Genomic DNA, 20824 nt, shown 5'->3' with positions numbered 1-20824 from the left:
AGTGCACTGTGTAACACTGGTGTTACAGTCGAATAGCAGCATAATAGTTGCACTTGTTAATATTTTATCAATTTGCCCGAGGCTTTTTAAATAGTCATGCGAACAACATACAGTGACGGTGAAATCCATTATCATTATTTTACATAAACGCGCCATTATTCTACATCCCCCAGTCTAAATGACAACTTCCTTCCTTCGGCGGCAATCCCTCCTCCTCCAATTGATGGACTGACACATGTATCTGCGCGGTGTTAACTGTTGCTGGAGTTAACATGTTTTGGTGATTGATAAAGATTCCAGAGTGTAGTGCGCGAAAGATGCCTTTCCGAAAATTCACATGGAAGAAATAAAGAGATGATGGCATCAACAGTTGCTTAGCGCCTACTTGCCTGAACTGCCACGGGTATGGAGTCAGATCGTACCAACCCTTGTCGGAGTTTCTGGTTTCGGACACCGAGTACTCTCCGAAACATTTCGAGGAAATAACAATTGTGTTATTCAAGAGATAGTGGACATTTACCAAACTCGATTCAAAGTACCCCTTTGCATCGCTGTAATTCATCATGTCTGATCAGAATTACTATTGGACCGTTTTGCCCAGCTACAAAACAAGTTTTGTGACTGGGGCCATGATGAAAAGATCAAAAAGGTAACCTGATTTTCTTCTATCAGCCGACTTGTCGAACTATTTTAATCAGTGATCATGCAAGTCTCTTATGGATTAGCCCTTGCAGCCTATTGCATTTAGCATTTTGGTTGTCTGAGTCAAAGCCCAAGACCACAGCGACAACTATTCAGGAAAATGACGTCACATTTAATGGCTATAAGGCTATGCTTTTTTTGTTTAAGATTTTCTTCAGTAACAGCGTACCTTTTCATTCACAACAATGGCACAAATTGGCCTTTGTTTTCATGTTGATGTTCAGTCTGGTTTTGTGTTGTGATTTCTCCACTCTACTACAATGTGTCGGATTACATCCGCCCTAGTTTTGTTTCCGATAGAGAAACGTGGCCATTGTAGGCTATGCCGTTATTGTTGCCTATAATGTTTTGACTTACAGAATATAGGGAGGGACAGTGTTGTTCCTGCCGAAGGCTCACAACTTGTTCGTTACAGTATAGGCTATAGTCTAGCAAAAGTATATAAGTAAAACGAATTTATTCACATGACTATTAGTTAAATTAACTTTATAGAAAAATCTGTGTAAACGTTGAATATTTCTTGGGTCTCTAAATTCCCCTAAACATTTTTCATCCTTGTGAAATCACAAAGAAAATCTATTTCACTACAGTAGCATACATTGGCAAGCCAGTCAATATACACTGAGTACACAAAACATTAGGAACATCTTTCTCGTATTGAGTTGCACCATTTGCCCTCAAAACAGCCTCAATTTGTCGGGGCACGGACTCCACAAGGTGTCGAAAGCGTTCCACAGGGATGCTGGCCCATGTTGACTCCAATGCCTCCCACAGTTGTCAAGTTAGCTGTATGTCCTTTGGGTGGTGGACTACTCTTGATACACACGTTGAAGTTCTTGACACTCTCAAACCAGTACTATGATACTCCTGTTCAAAGGCACTTTAATCATTTGTTTTACACATTCACCCTCTGAATGGCACACATACACAATCCATGTCTCAAGGTGTAAAAATCCTTATTTTAACCTGTCTCCTCTCCTTCATCTACACTGAATGAAGTGGATTTAACAGGTGACAGCAATAAAGAATCATAGCTTTCACCTGGATTCACCTGGTCACTATGTGATCAGTGTTTCCCAAACTCGGTCCTCTGGACCCCAAAGTCCAACGCAGCTCATTCACATCATTAAAGATTGATAGTTAGTTGTTTATTTGAATCAGCTGTGTAGTGCTAGGGCAAAAACCAAAACGTTCCCCCCTTGGGGTCCCGAGAACCGAGTTTTTGGGAAGCAGTTCTGAATGTTTTGTGTACTCCATATATGTGGCGTACAAGTCTGCCCATAGCCTACTACAGTTTTTTTTAGAATCCTGGTGGATGTGGAAGATCTCATGGTGCATCTGACAGCTAACACCGGCTGTGTCAACCGCCAAGCATTCACCACAATCTCTGTCGGTCTACTATTTGCACTTAGCTTCCTAAAGCATGGTACTGTGCAAGTCCCTGCAAAGTCCCTACAAGCAATACAGCTTGTTGTTTGACCGAGATCGAGATAGAAATACTTTCTATTGCCTCAGTGTTTTGCTTATGATTTTGATTTAATCTTGGAAGGTTGTTTTTGCAAATTAAAATTGGTTGTGAAACAATTGACATGGACAGATCAAAGTTTGATAAATGTATATATGAATTAAATTCATTTTATTACAAGGGGATCTTTTGTATTCTCAGTTGAGTTTTGCTATTAAACAAACATCTCTCCCAGTTAATGCCTTTGGTTTGAGGCGCATGAATCTCATCTCCATGCCGACCCAGAAATGTCAGGCTCAGTTGTCATCTGAGCTTCTCAATTACTTTAGGTCACTGCCAACGAGATGGCATTGATATTACAGTGGCCCTGTGGCAGCGCAACGTCAACAATGGGGCTGGGGATCAGTCATCTACGAAACAAACAAACTGAAAATGAGTTCCTTCCATTCTGTAAATCTACCCGTGGCCATGGAGACATGGAGCCAGGTGGGGACACGCCCTGCAAGCACCGCAGCCCTCCAATAACAGACGGTGTTCTTATCAATGGACTGCTAAGCTGACTAATTTGTGTTTAACAAAGTTGTCCAATTTAACCAAATTAGATGGTAATTAAATTTCTACTGCCTACTGTGTGAGGTAGGGCTACAAGCCAAAAACAAGAGGTCCAAATCGTTTTCCAATACATTTTAATTAGAAATGAATTACTTTTTTCAGTACTTGGTGGTGAAATGTACATAGTGTATCATACAGGCTAAATAATCAGAACACCTGCATGTTACAACCAAGCCCCAATATCACAACTCGGCTTACATTCCACTACTCTAATGTATCACACAAAACAATTCTCTGCCTTTTCCACACAGTTGCCGTAACAACAAGAGAAGGAGTCTGGCAGTCGGGACCCCCTCGCCCACGCTCTCGCGACCACTCTCACCTCTCCCCCTCGCCACAGGTAGATGTTGTTGTCAGCCGTCTCTGCACTGCACTCAGCATGCGATAGAGTGCAGACCAATCAGTATGTTGTAAAAACATAGCAGACCAATCAGTATGTGATTAAATGTATAGCAGGCCAATCAGCATGTGGCATTAAAGAGACAGCAGACCAATCAGACATTTCCAGTGCAGTATACCAGCTAACCACATGATGCTAAACTGTGTGTTCAGAGTTCTCAGGCAAATTAAAATGAAGCAGCTGAGCTGGCCAAGCTCAAATCGCTCTTTGGCTTCTGTTTTGAAGCTAAAGTTTCCAAAGAAGCTTATGTACATATTGCTTTAGCTTTTGTATCACTTCAGGGGAAGAACTGATGAAATACATTTCACATGAAAGAAATACAGTTTTCATTCATGGTTATTGATTGTGAGCCCAGTGAAGGACTTAGGAAATGTGATACTTGCTATCCTCAGCCATAGTAAAAAGCAGACCGACACGCTTAACTTCATCATAACAAATCAGGTTGTCCAGACAGTTTATACATGTTTAATGCTACGGACAGAATTGAGAGTTATCAAGTGAGCGTGCGTTCGGCCTATCACAAAACCCTGTCCTTTCCAGACCCCTTGGTTGTAAATACGCGTTGAGTTTATTGAATTCAGTTCCACCAGAGACTGACTGATTTGGATTTAGGGTTAGGGTAGCTTTGGATTTAGGGTTAGGGTAGCTTTGGATTTAGGGTTAGGGTTAGGGTAGCTTTGGATTTAGGGTTAGGGTTAGGGTAGCTTTGGATTTAGGGTTAGGGTTAGGGTAGCTTTGGATTTAGGGTTAGGGTTAGGGTAGCTTTGGATTTAGGGTTAGGGTTAGGGTAGCTTTGGATTTAGGGTTAGGGTAGCTTTGGATTTAGGGTTAGGGTTAGGGTAGCTTTGGATTTAGGGTTAGGGTTAGGGTGGCTTTGGATTTAGGGTTAGGGTTAGGGTAGCTTTGGATTTAGGGCAGCTTGTCCTTTAGTTGTGCGTCATCAGCTCCCAAGAATGACAGCAGACTGCAGTTATAACAACATGGCCTATTTCTTCATTAATAAAACATGTTCCAGTGATAAAACACCAACAGAGCCTAATTGTTGTGTTTCAGCTGGAAGTAGTCCCCAAGAAAGCCCCCGAAATGTCTCCGCTAGTGCCTCCGCCAACTTCCAGTTTGCACGCAGGTAAGGAAAAGTCCAATCCTCCTTTCAATTATTTCAGTTTAGTAGAAGGAATTCACGTTTTAATTTGGTTGTATTATTGAAGGAGTCCTACTAATAAAAAGCAGGTATGCAATTCATCTCAGAATTCATCTCAGAATTCATCTCAGAACTGTCAAAAGGCACCTTCACTTTAGCACACAATAGGTAGCCAAAAGATCTAGTTCACAAAAAGGATAACCCCCCCAGAAATGCATAGAAAAGGGATGGTACTTCTTCGCTCTTCCATGACAACGGCAATGCATCAAATACCTCTATTAGAAATGAGGACGGTGCTTTAGAGTGAAACCAGCCGAATGGCTCTAGGGCCACTCATGGGACATAGGACTTGGCATTTGTCAGCGCAATTAAAGGGAGAGTCGGTGTGCAGTACGCACACTCATTACTCTGGGCTGCCGGGATGATGCGATACAGACAGCCTTATCCTGAGCCTATCACACGTCACATATACTGTGAGCCAGCCCACTAGTGAGCTACAAGCATCAGTGTTAAACAGTTGCAACCCAGTCAGGCTTGAGGACAGTGAGGCAATGCCTTTTATGGTACAGGAGTAAGTGTACCACACCATACGCTATAGAGATAAGTGGGGGAAATCACATGAAACATTCTGGCCATGCACACGGTTGCATCAGCTTACATGACACAGCTACATTTACTGAGGGTTCGGGGATACCAAAGTGGACATAGATGCTATGGGTCTGAATATATATGTAAATAAAGTATTGTTTTTTAAATTTTTAATACATTTGCTTACATTTCTAAGAACCTGTTTTTGCTTTGTCATTATGGGAATTGTGTGTAGATGGATGAGGGAGGAAAAAAACAATTTAATCAATTTTAGAATAAGGCTGTAACGTAACAATATGTGGAAAAAGTCAAGGGGTCTGAATACTTTCCGAATGCACTGTAGATGTTATGGCTGCAGTGTGTAAGGTGTTGTGCTTAGATAGTTGTTGGTACTCAGACTGCAGTCCTCTGTGTGCAATTATTTGGACATGTAAACAATCCCATGTGGCGACGTGCTTGAAATACTGACACACAATCAAAGCTGTTATAAGAATTTTCTTTGTATGGGATATTCCAGGGGTCTAAATATTTTTCAGATGCTGCAAGAAAGTTTTTTTTGATAAATGTACTTAAGCAATGTGTTCCTGTGTGAAATAAAAAGAGACTTAACTGCACACTACTTCTCAAATAATTGTTCTGGCTCATCCGGAACCTGCTGCACATCGGTGTTGAATGAGTATGAGCCTATGAAAACAGCCTCCCTTTCTCTTCCTCTTCAGCTGTATAAGAACTTGGATATGAAATAATATTACTATTATTCATAATATATCTGGGATATGAAGCCAAAGAGACATCCTATATCACTTGACTAATCCTTGCTCTGATACGTGCAGAAATCCCATTCTTATTAAGTCAGACCTGATTTGTCAGCCATAAGCTGGTTTTTCAGGGCTCTAACCTGACACATGAGGAATATTGTGGCCCCCCAAAAAATGTATTCAGCCTTTATCTAAGCAGGGCGTCATGCTGAGACCACGGTCTCTTTCGCAGACGAGTCCTTCATGAACACGTCAATAAACAACAATAAAATTATACATATACAGTACCAGTCAAAAGTTTGGACACCTACTCATTCCAGGGTTTTTCTTTATTTTTACTATTTTCTACATTGTAAAATAATAGTGAAGACATCAAAACTATGAAATAACACATATGGAATCATGTAGTAACCAAAAAAGTGTTAAACAAATCAAAATATATTTAGATTTTAGATTCTTTTGCCTTGATGACAGCTTTGCACACTCTTGGAAGATTTACCTAACTCAGCGGAGATTGTCTGGGTCTGGTCATTTATATGTCTGAAGGTTAACAATTAAGTAAGGCATGGCGGAAGTTTATGCAAGAGGGCTTTATAAACAAAAAGAGCGTAATGCATGATCTACGAGACTTCAAGAATGACCAGCCTACTTTGTACTTTGATACAAAATGCAATGATTGGTACTGAACCTTTTGCGCTATGATAAACTGCATCCAATGGCTTCAATACAGTGGCAGCTGCATTCATATAGACAATGACTGAATTATTTGTTTTCTGCTACAAAAGTGGTTGAGCTGAAGGGTGGTGAAACGTGTGTGTGAGAAATGACTCATTAAGCAGGTACCATTGGGTTCATGGCATCTTGTCAGGTGTTCAGCACATTGACGCCAGGTCGTGAGCTTCTGACAGCGTCACTGTGTCAATGAATGTGTTTGTGTCCTAATTTTTCCTTTCCCTCTTTCTTTCTCTCTGGCTCTTTCTCATAATGTGATAAACCAGCCACCTGGCCCGCACTGAAAGGTAGGAAAACATTTGATCATTTTTTCCTGTTTTGTCGATTTTTAAATTATACCTCCTTTAATTATATTAAACAGCCTTTGGTAGTGCTTCATGATTAAATATTGAGGATATGTATGAAATTTAAAAGATCATTGTTTCCTGGTTCTTCCAGAGCGGATGGGCGAAGATGGTCTGTTGCCTCCGTCCCCTCGTCCGGCTATGGAACCAACCCCCCCAGCTCTTCAGTGTCAGTAAGTCGTCCCTCTCTTCCTCATTAAATATGTAATCCCTTCTTCCTCAAAGACCAACAAGGGAGGGGTTTGGCATTGTCGTCAATACTCAATATAACTAACAATTAAATGTTTGAGCAACACCATCTTGTACAGTAAACCCATAGGAAATGTAGCTGTTTAAGTTCTGTATTTAAGGTTGCTAACAGGAAGTCCAGGTAAGACATTATATCTAGATTTTTTTCAAACTTATGCGCGATTCACAATATATACAGTACGTTTTGTTGTACAATTTAAAGGTAAAATATACTGCATTTCAAACAGTTAGCAATAATCTAATGAGTTAAGAGCTTGTGAAATTATACCTAGGCTAAATATAAGCCTTCCACAATTATAAGACCCACACATTTTATCAAAATAGTTTAACCTGTGTTTTTGTAATAATCACTGATCTGGCTTTCAAGGCCTTCTATGAAAATGGCCTTTTTGTTACAAATGTAATCAAATGTTATTGGTCGCATACACATATTTAGCAGATGTTATTGTGTGTCCCTAGCTCCAACAGTGCAGTACAATCTAACACATCTATAAGTAAAAGAATGTAATTAAGAAATATAGAAATATTAGGACGAGCAATGTCTGACCAGAGTGTAAATATATATAGTGTATTAATGTGATGGGATGTATAGACATTATAGGACAAAATCTGGATAGAATATGTAGTATATCTGAAGAATAGTAGGATAAAATAGTACAGCAATAGTTGAATAGCATGGCATTGACTAGAATACAGTATATGCAATGCCTTCGGAAAGTATTGACCCCCTGACTTTTTCGTTACAGCCTTATTCTAAAATGGATTAAAAAAATTAAAAAAGAATCCTCAGCAATCTACACACAATACCCTATAATGACAAAGCCGAAAACAGGTTTTTAGACATTCTTACAAATTTATTAAAAATATCAAACGAAAATACCTAATTCACATAAGTATTCAGCCCCTTTGCTATGAGACTCGGAATTGAGGTCAGGTGCATCCTGTTTCCAATGATCATCCTTGAGCTGGTTCTACAACTTGATTGGAGTCCACCTGTGGTAAATTCAATTGATTGGACATGATTTGGAAAGGCACACCCCTGTCTATATAAGGTCCCACAGTTGACAGTGTATGTCAGAGCAAAAACCAAGCCATGAGGTCGAAGGAATTGTCCATAGAGCTCCGAGACAGGATTGTGTCAAGGCACAGATCAGGGGAAGGGTACCAAAAACTGTCTGCAGTATTGAAAGTTCCCAAGAACACAGTGACCTCCATCTATTTTCATTTTTAATTGTATTTTTTGTACTTTTTAACCACTTTCTCCCCAATTTCATGATATCCAATTGCCCCATCGCTGTAACTCCCGTGCGGATTCGGAGAGGCAAAGATCGAGAGCCATGCATCCTTCGAAACACGACCCCGCCAAGACGCACTGCTTCTTGACACATTGCTCGCTTAACCCAGAAGCCAGTCGCACCATGGAGGAAACACCTCACAGCTGGCGACCGAAGCTAGCGTGCATGCGCCCGGCGGCCACAAAGAGTTGCTCCAGGACGACACTGGGCAAATTGTGAGCTGTCTCATGGGTCTCCCGGTTACGGCCGGGTGCGACACAGCCCGGGATCAAACCCGGATCTGTAGTGACGTCACTAGCACTGATCAGTGCGGCACTCGGGAGGCCGCCTCCACCATTCTTAAACGGAAGAAATTTGGAACCACCAAGACTCTTCCTAGAGCTGGCTGCCTGGCCAAACTGAGCAATCGGGGGAGAAGGGCTTGGTCAGAGAAGTGACCAAGAACCTGATGGTCATTCTGACAGAGCTCTAGAGTTCCTCTCCAGAGATGGGAGAACCTTCCAGAAGGACAACCATCTCTGCAGCACTCCACCAATCAGGCCTTTATGGTAGAGTTGCTAGACGGAAGCCACTCCTGACGTAAAAGGCACATGACAGGCCGCTTGGAGTTTGCCAAAAGGCACCTAAAGACTTGCAGACCATGAGAAACAAGATTCTCTGGTCTGAAGAAACCAAGCTTGAACTTTTTGGCCTGAATGCCAAGCGTCACGTCTGGAGGAAACCTAGCACCATTCCTACGGTGAAGAATGGTGGTGGCAGCATCATGCTGTGGGGATGGTTTTCAACAGCAGGGACTGGGAGACTAGTCAGGATCGAGGCAAAGATAAACGGAGAAAGTACAGAGAGATCCTTGATAAAAACCTGCTCAGGACCTCCGACTGAGGCGAAGGTTCACCTTCCAACAGGACAACGACCCTAAGCACACTGCCAAGACAACGCAGGAGTGGCTTCGGGATAAGTCTCTGAATGTCCTTGAGTGGCCCAGCCAGAGCCTGGACTTGAACCCGATCTAACATCTCTAGAGAGATATAAAAATAGCTGTGCAGCAACGCTCCCCATTCAATCTGACAGAGCTTGAGAGGATGTGCAGAGAAGAATGGGAGAAACTCCCCATATATACAAGTGTGCCAAGCTTGTAGCATCATACCCAAGAAGACTCAATGCTGTAATTGCTGCCAAAGGTACTTCAACAAAGTACTGAGTAAAGGGTCTGAATACTTATGTAAATGTAATATTTCAGTTTTTTATTTTTTTTAAATGAGCAAAGATTTCTTAACCTGTTTTTGCTTTGTCAGTATGGGTATTGTGTGTACATTGATGAGAAAAATATAATTTAATACATTTTACAATGAGGCTGTAACGTACTAAAATGTGGAAAAAGTCAAGGCGTCTTAATACTTTCCAAAGGTACTGTACATATGAAATGTAACAACAGTATGTAAACATTATGAAAGTGACCAGTGTTACATGTCAGTGGCGGTTGGTGCCGTTTAAGATGAGGGAGAATTATTACATTTTAATGTGCATGGCCTTATTTCTATTACAGCATATTGGATGACTTTATTTCATATTCCATTCACCCAGTTCAATGTAACATCGATCGGTTTAGGCTACTACATGATACTCTAATTTTCCCTATACCCATCATGAGGTTGCTACAACCTAGCCTATGAACGTAGGTACACAGGTCGAGAGAATTGAGTAATCAAGGTGACCAACAATGACACATTCAATACTGCCTTAAACACTTTTGCCTGCATCTACCTGATCTAGGGTGTAATCATTAGTCCAACAGTTGCAAATGTGAGTTTCTATTGGACAAATTCAGGTATGTTTATCTCAGTTTCGTTCCGTTTAAGAAACGTTTTTCAACAGAATCGCCAGAATGAATACATCCCTGATCACACGCAAACAATTCACTTTCATAGCAGCCACATAAAAACCACATGATCACTTTGCTCGTTGTATATGTAATTCCTTTTTGCAACTGTCTACGTGCTCTCCTCCTCTCACCTTTTCCCTTTTTGCTTGTGGACTTCAGTGCACAACACATCAGCTGTCTGTGACCAGGCCAAACCATATCATGACCAACCGCTACACACAGCCTACATCGCTGTCACGTCATAGTCAACTAGAACTACGAGAACTAACATGTTAGTAAATCCGCTACGATCATGCAGTAGATTGTAGTAAGAAAGCAGTTTAACAGTTACACCGGTGGGCCCCGATGGCAATAAATTAATCAAATCAAAAGCTTACCTTGACTTGGAAGAGTTCCAGTGTTGTGTTGGATAGTCATAGCCAGCTAGCTAACATAACATCCCTCTGTTTGAGCAGAGTGTTTGAGTAGGCTAAACTAGCTAGCTGCATTTGGTTAGTGATTATTGTCTTATTTCACTGTAGAGCCTCTAGCTCTGCTCAATATGCCTTAGCTAACCCTTCAGTTCCACCTCCCACACATGCGGTGACATCACCTGGTTTAAATGATGTCTCTAGACACTATCTCTCTCATCGTCACTCTATGCCTAGGTTTACCTCCACTGTGTTCACATCCTACCATACCTTTGTCTGGACATTATGCCTTGAATATATTCTATTGCGCCCAGAAACCTGCTCCTTTTACGCTCTGTTCCGAACGTACTAGATGACCAGTTCTCATAGCCTTTAGCCGTACCCTTATCCTACTCCTCCTCTGGTGATGTAGAGGTTAATCCAGGCCCAGCAGTGCCTAACTCCACTCCCGTTCCCCAGGCGCTCTCATTTGTTGACTTCTGTAACCGTAAAAGCCTTGGTTTCATGCATGTTAACATTAGAAGCCTCCGCCCTAAGTTTGTTTTATTCACTGCTTTAGCACACTCCGCCAACCCGGATGTCCTAGCCGTGTCTGAATCCTGGTTTAGGAAGACCACCAAAAACTCTGCAATTTCCATCCCTATCTGTAACATTTCCCGACAAGATAGAACTGCCAAAGGGGGCGGAGTGGCTATCTACTGCAGAGAGAGCCTGCAGAGTGTCATACTATCCAGGTCTGTGCCCAAACAATTCAAGCTTCTACTTCTAAAAATCCACCTTTCCAGAAACAAGTCTCTCACTGTTGCCGCTTGCTATAGACCACCCTCTGCCCCCAGCTGTGCCCTGGACACCATATGTGAATGAATTGCCCCCCATCTATCTTCAGAGCTCGCGCTGCTAGGTGACCTAAACTGGGACATGCTTAACACCCCGGCCATCCTACAATCTAAGCTTGATGCCCTCAATCTCACACAAATTATCAATGAACCTACCAGGTACAACCCCAAATCTGTAAACACGGGCACCCTCATAGATATCATCCTAACAAACTTGCCCTCCAAATACACCTCTACTGTCTTCAATCAGGATCTCAGCGTTCACTGCCTCATTGCCTGCGTGCGTACTGGGTCCGCGGTCAAATGACCACCCCTCATCACTGTCAAACGCTCCCTAAAACGCTTCAGCGAGCAGGCCTTTCTAATCGAACTGGCCCGGGTATCCTGGAAGGATATTGACCTCATCGCGTCAGTAGAGGATGCCTGGTTATTCTTTAAAAGTGCCTTCCTCACCATCTTAAATAAGCATCCCCCATTCAAAACATTTTGAACCAGGAACAGCTATAGCCCTTGGTTCACTCCAGACCTGACTGCCCTTGACCAGCACAAAAATAACCTGTGGCGTACTGCATTAGCATCAAATAGCCCCCGTGATATGCAACTTTTCAGGGAAGTTAGGAACCAATATACACAAGCAGTTAGGAAAGCAAAGGCTAGCTTTTTCAAACTGAAATTTGCATCCTGTAGCACAAACTCAAAAACGTTCTGGGACACTGTAGTCCATGGAGAATAAGAGCACCTCCTCCCAGCTGCCCACTGCACTGAGGCTGGGAAACACTCACCATTGATAAATCCACGATAATTGAGAATTTCAATAAGCATTTTTCTACGGCTGGCCATGCTTTCCACCTGGCTACCCCTACCCTGGTCAACTGCCCTGCACCCCCCACAGCAACTTGCTCAAGCCCCCCCCATTTCTCCTTCACCCAAATCCAGATAGCTGATGTTCTGAAAGAGCTGCAAAATCTGGACCCCTACAAATCAGCCGGGCTAGACAATCTGGACCCTCTCTTTATAAAATGATCTGCCGAAATTGTTGCAACCCCTATTACTAGCCAACCTCTCTTTCGTATCGTCTGAGATCCCCAAAGATTGGAAAGCTGCCGCGGTCATCCCCCTCTTCAAAGGGGGAGACACTCTAGACCCAAACTGCTACAGACCTATATCTATCCTACCCTGCCTTTCTAAGGTCTTCGAAAGCCAAGTTAACAAACAAATCACCGACCATTTTGAATCCCACCGTACCTTCTCCGCTATGCAATCTGGCTTCCGAGCTGGTCATGGGTGCACCTCAGCCACGCTCATCCAATCCAAAATTAAATCTAGAATCGGCTTCCTATTTCGCAACAAAGCATCCTTCACTCATGCTGCCAAACATACCCTCGTAAAACTGACTATCCTACCGATCCTTGACTTCGGCGATATCATTTACAAAATAGCCTCCAACACTCTACTCAACAAATTGGATACAGTCTATCACAGTGCCATCCATTTTGTCACCAAAGCCCCATATACTACCCACCACTGCGACCTGTATGCTCTCGTTGGCTGGCCCCCGCTTCATACTCATTGCCAAACCCACTGGCTCCAGGTCATTTACAAGTCTTTCCTACGTAAAGCCCCGCCTTATCCATGTTCACTGGTCACCACAGCAGCACCCACCCGCAGCACATGCTCCAGCAGGTATATTTCACTGGTCACCCCCAAAGCCAATTCATCCTTTGGCTGCCTTTCCTTCCAGTTCTCTGCTGCCAATGACTGGAACGAACTGCAAAAATCGCTGAAGCTGGAGAATCATCTCCCTCACTAACTTCAAGCACCAGCTGTCAGAACAGATCATTGCACATGTACATAGCCCATCTGTAAATAGCCCATCCAACTACCTCATCCCCATACTGTATTTATTTATTTATTTTGTTCCTTTGCACCCCAGTATCTCTACTTGCACATTCATCTTCTGCACATCAATCACTCCTGTGTTTAAATGCTATATCGTAATTACCTCGCCACTATGGCCTATTTTATTGCCTTACCTACCTTATTTTACCTCATTTGCACACACTGTATATATACTTTTTTTCTACTGTATTATTGACTGTATGTTTGTTTATTCCATGTCTAACTCTGTGTTGTTGTATGTGTCAAACTGCTTTGCTTTATCTTGGCCAGGTCGCAGTTGTAAATGAGAAGTTGTTCTCAACTAGCCTACCTGGTTAAATTAAAAATATCGAGCTAAGTGATAGTTTCGAAAAATACAACAGAATATCGCTAGCTCACTCTTGCTTGTCCTTAATTTTGAAAGAAATTAATTTGTTAACTGTTCAACTCTTGTCTTTCTCTGTCTTCGAGTGAACTACTCACCACATTTTATGCACTCTGGAAGTTCTCCTAATTACCATGAGTCTCCTAGGTTTTGTATTGAAGTCAATGTACCCAGAGGGGGATGGAATCTAAACTCAACAAAAAAGGAAATGTCCCCTTTTCAGGACCCTGACTTTCAAAGATAATTAGTAAAAATCCAATAACTTCACAGATCTTCATTGTAAAGGGTTTAAACACTGTTTCCCATGCTTGTTCAATGAACCATAAACATTTAAAGAACATGCCCCTGTGGAACGGTCGTTAAGACACTAACCGCTTGCAGATGGTAAGCAATTAAGGTCACAGTTATGAAATCCTAGGACACTAAAGAGGCCTTTCTACGGACTCTGAAAAACATCAAAAGAAAGATGCCCAGGATCCCTGCTCATCTGCGTGAACGTGCCTTAGGCATGCTGCAAGCAGGCATGAGGACTGCAGATGTGGCCAGGGCAATAAATTGCAATGTCCGTACTGTGAGATGCCTAAGACAGCGCTACAGGGAGACAGGATGGACAGCTGATCATCCTCGCAGTGGCAGACCACGTGTAACAACACCTGCACAGGATCGGTACATCTGAACATCACAAGTGTGGAACAGGTACAGGATGGCAACAACAACTGCCCGAGTTACACCAGGAACTTACAATCCCTCCATCAGTGCTCAGACTGTCCGCAATAGGCTGAGAGAGGCTGGACTGAGAGCTTGTAGGCCTGTTGTAAGGCAGGTCCTCAACAGACATCACTAGCAAAAATGTCGCCTATGGGCACAAACCCACCGTCGCTGGACCAGACAGGACTGGCAAAAAGTGCTCTTCACTGACGAGTCGCGGTTTTGTCTCACCAGGGGTGATGGTCGGATTCGCGTTTATCGTCAAAGGAATGAGCACTACACCAAGGCCTGTACTATGGAGTGGGATCGATTTGCAGGTGGAAGATCCGTCATGGTCTTGGGCGGTGTGTCACAGCATCATCGGACTGAGCTTGTTGTAACGCTGTGCATTACAGGGAAGACATCCTCCTCCCTCATGTGGTACCCTTCCTGCAGGCTCATCCTGACATGACCCTCCAGCATGACAATGCCACCAGCCATACTGCTCGGTCTGTGCGTGATTTCCTGCAAAACAGGAATGTCAGTGTTCTGCCATGGCCAGCAAAGAGCCCGGATCTCAATCCCATTGAGCACGTCTGGGACCTGTTGGATCGGAGGGTGAGGGCTAGGGCCTTTCCCCCCCAGAAATGGGAACTTGCAGGTGCCTTGGTGGAAGAGTGGGGTAACATCTCACAGCAAGAACTGGCAAATCTGTTCCAGTCCATGAGGAGGAGATGCGCTGCAGTACTTAATGCAGCTGGTGGCCACACCAGATACTGACTGTTACTTTTGATTTTGATCGCCCCCCCTTTGTTCAGGGACACATTATTCAATTTCTGTTAGTCACATGTCTGTGGAACTTGTTCAGTTTATGTCTCAGTTGTTGAATCTTATGTTCATACAAATATTTACACGTTAAGTTTGCTGAAAATAAACTCAGTCGACGGTGAGAGGACGTTTCTTTTTTTGCTGAGTTTAGCTCTCTGGCTACACCATGGTGCTACCCTACAGAGTGCTGTTGAGGTAACTTTAGACCTTCATTGCAAAACAGTGTGTTTTAAGTAATTATTTGGTGACGTGAATAAATTTAGTATAGTTTTATCTAAAAAGGATAACTTTTTTTCATGTTTCACTATTTTTATTAAATTCCATAAGGAGGATGGTCCTCCCCTTCCTCCTCTGAGGAGCCTCTGCTGTTCCATGTCTATGTACATAGGGCAGCATCTAAGATGCAGGGTTGAGTAACCGGGTGGTAGCCGGCTAGTGACCGTGACTAAGTTCCGGGGAGGGTACTGGGTGGAGGCTGGCTAGTGATTGCGCCATCGTGCATACATTTATTTTGTCCCCCTAAACCAAACGCGATCACGACACGCAGGTTAAAATATCAAAACAAACTCTGAACCAATGACATTAATTTGGGGACAGGTCGAAAAGCATTAAACATGTATGGCAATTTAGCTAGTTAGCTTGCACTTGCTAGCTAGTTTGTCCTGGGATATAAACATTGGGTTGTTATTTTACCTGAAATGCACAAGGACCTCTACTCCGACAATAAATCCACATATAAAACGGCCGATCTGTGTCAGAAATAGGAATGACTTCTATTTTAGCCCTTGGTAACGCAGACGCTCGTTGCCGCGTGCGAGCAGTGTGGGTGCAATAATTGAATAACATGGATTTCTACATTTATTTTGCGACGCTCACGCATGCGATGTGTCCGGTCTGGTCAGCATGTTAGTCGTAACCTGGCTTGTGGGAAGTGACAAATAGCTCTTATAATAATAATCAATCATTTTGATATTTATCTAACCATCTTACACATAAAACCTTATTTGTTAATTGAAAATTGTGAATAGGGTGTGCTTGAAAGGATGCACATAACTCTGCAATGTTGGGTTGTATTGGAGAGAGTTTCAGTCTTAAATCATTTTCCACACACAGTCAGTGCCTCTATTTAGTTTTAATGCTAGTGAGGGCCGAGAATCCACTCTCGCATAGGTACGTGGTTGCAATGGCCATCAGTGTCTTAACAGCGCGATTTGCCAAGGCAGGATACTCTGAGCGCAGCCCAATCCAGAAATTTGGCAGTGGCTTCTGATTTAAATTACATTTTCACAGAACCGCATGTTGCAATTTTGAAGAGGCTCTCTTGTTCAGATATCTGTAAGTGGACTGGAGGCAGGGCATGAAAGGGATAACGAATCCAGTTGTTTGTGTCATCCGAAAGCACCTGCGTAATTGTGCACCCAACTTCGGTGCTTTGCTATATCACATTTGACATTGTTGGTAAACGTGAGTTCATTTGCACACAAAGTTATACAATGATGGAAAGACCTGTGTGTTGTCCTTGTTAATGCAAACAGAGAAGAGCTCCAACTTCTTATTCATAGCTTCAATTTTGTCATGCACATTGAATATAGTTGCGGAGAGTCGCTGTAATCCTAATATTCAGATCATTCAGGCGAGGAAAAAACATCACCCAGATAGGCCAGTCGTGTGAGAAACTCGTCATCAGTCAAGCGGTCAGACAAGTGGAAATGATGGTCTCTAAATTTAAAAGAATGTGTCAATACTTTGCCCCTTGATAATCAGCGCACTTCTGTATGTTGTAAAAGTGTTACATGGTCGCTACCCATCATATCATTGCATAGTGCAGAAAATACACGAGAGTTCAGGGGCCTTGCTTTAACAAAGTTAACCATTTTCACTGTCGTGTCCAAAATGTCTTTCAAGCTGTCAGGCATTCCCTTGGCAGCAAGAGCCTCTTGACTGCTGCAGTGTACCCAAGTGGCGTCGGGAGCAATTGCTTGCACGTGCGTTACCACTCCACTATGTTTCCCTGTCATGGCTTTTGTGCCATCAGTACAGAGACCAACATGAGCAGCAGCTACGTTTGGCTACATACGGACCGTTAGTGGAATTCCCGCGAGAGAGTAACGGTTAATGTGATTGGATGTTTAATTATTTGACTAGGATACCTGTATTTGACATTGTTGTTATTTCGCTGAACACTGGATGGTTTAATTGTATTTTTGGCAGTGAAATGAGGCTACTCAGGCGAGGGGGGAAAAAACTCACTGAAAATGTGAAGGAAGAAAATGTGTATTTGACGTACCCCCGATGACATTGCGCGTACCCCAATTTGGGAATACCTCTCTTAAGGTAATGATGGACTGTCTTCTCTCTTTTTTGAGTATTTGAGCTGTTCTTGCAGCTGGAAAAAGCCGATTTCTTTAATGGAATATCTACGTAGGCGTACAGAGGCCCATTATCAGCAACCATCACTACTGTATTCCAATGGCACGTTGTGTTAGCCTTTTAAAATGATAAACTGGGATTAGCTAACACAACGTGCCATTGGAACACAGGAGTGATGGTTGCTGATAATGGGCCTCTGTACGTCTATGTAGATGTTCCTTTAAAAATCAGCCGTTTCCAGCTACAATAGTCATTTACAACATTACCAATGTCTACACTGTATTTCTGATCCATTTGATGTTATTTTATTGTACAAAAAATTAGCTTTTCTTTCAAAAACAAGGACATTTCTAAGTGACCCCAAACATCAGGACATGTACATAGTGAACTCGTGCACATTGTAAATATGAAAATAAAATACAGTATTTTAGAACGTGACCTACTGCTTGCATGTCAATATCAGACTGGGAAGAATTTGTTTGCTGTTTCCCCGTATCTGCAAGCATGACCAATGGTATAGCACCTTATTGATATGTAAATTCTACCAACCAATAGGAATACATAAACATGGAATCCATATTTCTGCAGTGTCAAGTGGAAACATAACCAACCCTGTTAAACAGGCATTTGGTATATCGTGCTAAAACATACATTCAAATTCATTAGATATCGCCCAACGCTAGTAAGACATATGGTACACGAGAAGACTGCTAAACAGGAACCAGGGAAGACGAGGCACATGCACAAAATGTGTCCTCCTTTGGGTGCTCCTTTGGGATATTCTGTCTTTTTGGGAGCTCGTTTGGGATATTCTGTCTTTTTGGGAGCTCGTTTGGGTTATTCTGTCTTTTTGGGAGCTCGTTTGGGTTATTCTGTCTTTTTGGGCGCTCGTTTGGGATATTCTGTCTTTTTGGGCGCTCGTTTGGGTTATTCTGTCTTTTTGGGAGCTCGTTTGGGATATTCTGTCTTTTTGGGCGCTCGTTTGGGTTATTCTGTCTTTTTGGGCGCTCGTTTGGGTTATTCTGTCTTTTTGGGAGCTCGTTTGGGTTATTCTGTCTTTTTGGGAGCTCGTTTGGGATATTCTGTCTTTTTGGGCGCTCGTTTGGGTTATTCTGTCTTTTTGGGCGCTCGTTTGGGTTATTCTGTCTTTTTGGGTGCTCGTCTGGGATATTCTGTCTTTTTGGGCGCTCGTTTGGGTTATTCTGTCCTTTTGGGCGCTCGTTTGGGTTATTCTGTCTTTTTGGGCGCTCGTTTGGGATATTCTGTCTTTTTGGGCGCTCGTTTGGGATATTCTGGACCATTTCAGTGTTGCGGGCCCCTTTTCCTAGCTATTATTTTTTTCCCCAGCCCAAGATAATTAGTCACCTATTGGTTTGAATGGAAAGTTTGGGTGTTGGAAGCCCAGGAAATGTAGGGAAACCCAGGTTAATAATTAACACTAGACCTGTGGAAAAACTGTACATCACCAGCCAGAGAAAAGTACTTGATGATGTTGCACATTTCCTCGTACTGCACAGTATACAGGAAGTCAAACCCAGGGCATCCAACCATGGCCCATCCTAACTAGGTCCCGTTCTAACCAGGTCCCGTCCTAACCAGGTCCCGTCCTAACCAGGGTCCTATGTCTGGACTGTGATTTTCTACGGCTAAATGCATGGCAGTGAGGTCAGTCTCTCCCACACAATACCCCATTCAGTGCCCAATGTCAGTAACCTCTTTATGTAGCACTAGGTACGGGTGCCTCTCCGATTTCCTCCTCGGGAGCGTTCCTCCGGTCAGATGAGCCTCGGACCCTCGCCTCCTGTGAAACACGAGCTTATAATTTTGAGCTCATAATTTCCACTCTGTCTGCGTGACGTGCATTTGGTTTGAAATGAAGAATACACACAGCCAACAGCGCTTTGGTCTGTCATGGATAGAAATACAGGTTCTGGTGACACACTGAAAGCTCACAGAATCCTTTCTGAGACCCAACTGGATGTAGGATGTTGTGCCCTTATTGCACATTCCCACAAAATCCTATTTAATTGAGAAATATAGTTCGCTCTGTAGAAGCATCAAAGACAGTTTATCTACTAAGCATTAGCATTTGTCTCACAGTATAATACATAGTAAAGCAGTGTGATGGTCTACATTTCCTAAGGGAAATCTTTTCAGCCATAATCTCCTTTATTTTCAGACCTGAACTAACCTGAAGTCTATGCAACACTGTTTGTTTTGTCAGCACTTTTAAAATGAACATAGAAAATTAGTTTACGAAGGGTGTGTCTTTGATTGCATCATGCACATACACTACGGTTCAAAAGTTTGGGGTCACTTAGAAATGACCTTGTTTTCCATGAAAACATACATGAAATTAGTTGCAAAATGAATAGGAAATATAGTCAAGACGTTGATGAGGTTATAAATAATGATTTTTAATTGAAATAATAATTGTGTCCTTCAAACTTTGCTTTCGTCAAAGAATCCTCCATTTGCAGCAATTACAGCCTTGCAGACCTTTGGCGTTCTAGTTTTCAATTTGTTGAGGTAATCTGAAGAGATTTCACCCCATGCTTCCTGAAGCACCTCCCACAAGTTGGATTGGCTTGATGGGCACTTCTTACGAACCATACGGTCAAGCTGCTCCCACAACAGCTCAATAGGGTTGAGACCCGGTGACTGTGCTGGCCACTCCATTATAGACAGAATACCAGCTGACTGCTTCTTCCCTAAATAGTTATTGCATAGTTTGGAACTGTGCTTTGGGTCATTGTCCTGTTGTAGGAGGAAATTGGCTCCAATTAAGCGCCGTCCACAGGGTATGGCATGGCGTTGCAAAATGGAGTGATAGCCTTCCTTCTTCAAGATCCCTTTTACCCTGTACACATCTCCCAATTTGCCACCACCAAAGCACCCCCAGACCATCACATTGCCTCCACCATGCTTGACAGATGGCGTCAAGCAATGCTCCAGCATCTTTTCATTTTTTCTGCATCTCACAAATGTTCTTCTTTGTGATCCGAACTCCTCAAACTTAGATTCGTCTGTCCATAACACTTTTTTCCAATGTTCCTCTGTCCAGTGTCTGTGTTCTTTTGCCCATCTTAATCTTTTATTTTTATTGGCCAGTCTGAGATATGGCTTTTTCTTTGCAACTCTGCCTAGAAGGTCAGCATCCTGGAGTCGCCTCTTCACTGTTGACGTTGAGACTGGTGTTTTGTGGGTACTATTTATTGAAGCTGCCAGTTGAAGACTTGTGTGGTGTCTGTTTCTCAAACTA

At 42.8% G+C, this 20824-nt stretch overlaps 1 protein-coding gene across 1 annotated transcript in view; it reads left to right on the top strand.

Moving 5' to 3' along the window:
* The first annotated feature begins 238 nt into the window (after positions 1-238).
* LOC120020481 (microtubule-associated serine/threonine-protein kinase 3-like) overlaps positions 239-20824 on the top strand; it is a 50409-nt gene continuing 29823 nt past the window's right edge. The window contains exons 1-5 of the mRNA XM_038964181.1: positions 239-649; positions 3031-3119; positions 4233-4305; positions 6665-6685; positions 6837-6915. Coding sequence (XP_038820109.1) covers positions 564-649; positions 3031-3119; positions 4233-4305; positions 6665-6685; positions 6837-6915 — 348 coding nt within the window. The 5' untranslated portion in view covers positions 239-563. The remainder of the gene's footprint in view (positions 650-3030; positions 3120-4232; positions 4306-6664; positions 6686-6836; positions 6916-20824) is intronic.

This window comes from Salvelinus namaycush, chromosome 25 (assembly GCF_016432855.1).
Source record: "Salvelinus namaycush isolate Seneca chromosome 25, SaNama_1.0, whole genome shotgun sequence".
Lineage (NCBI taxonomy): Eukaryota > Metazoa > Chordata > Actinopteri > Salmoniformes > Salmonidae > Salvelinus > Salvelinus namaycush.
This window is presented reverse-complemented; position numbering and strand designations above follow the sequence as displayed.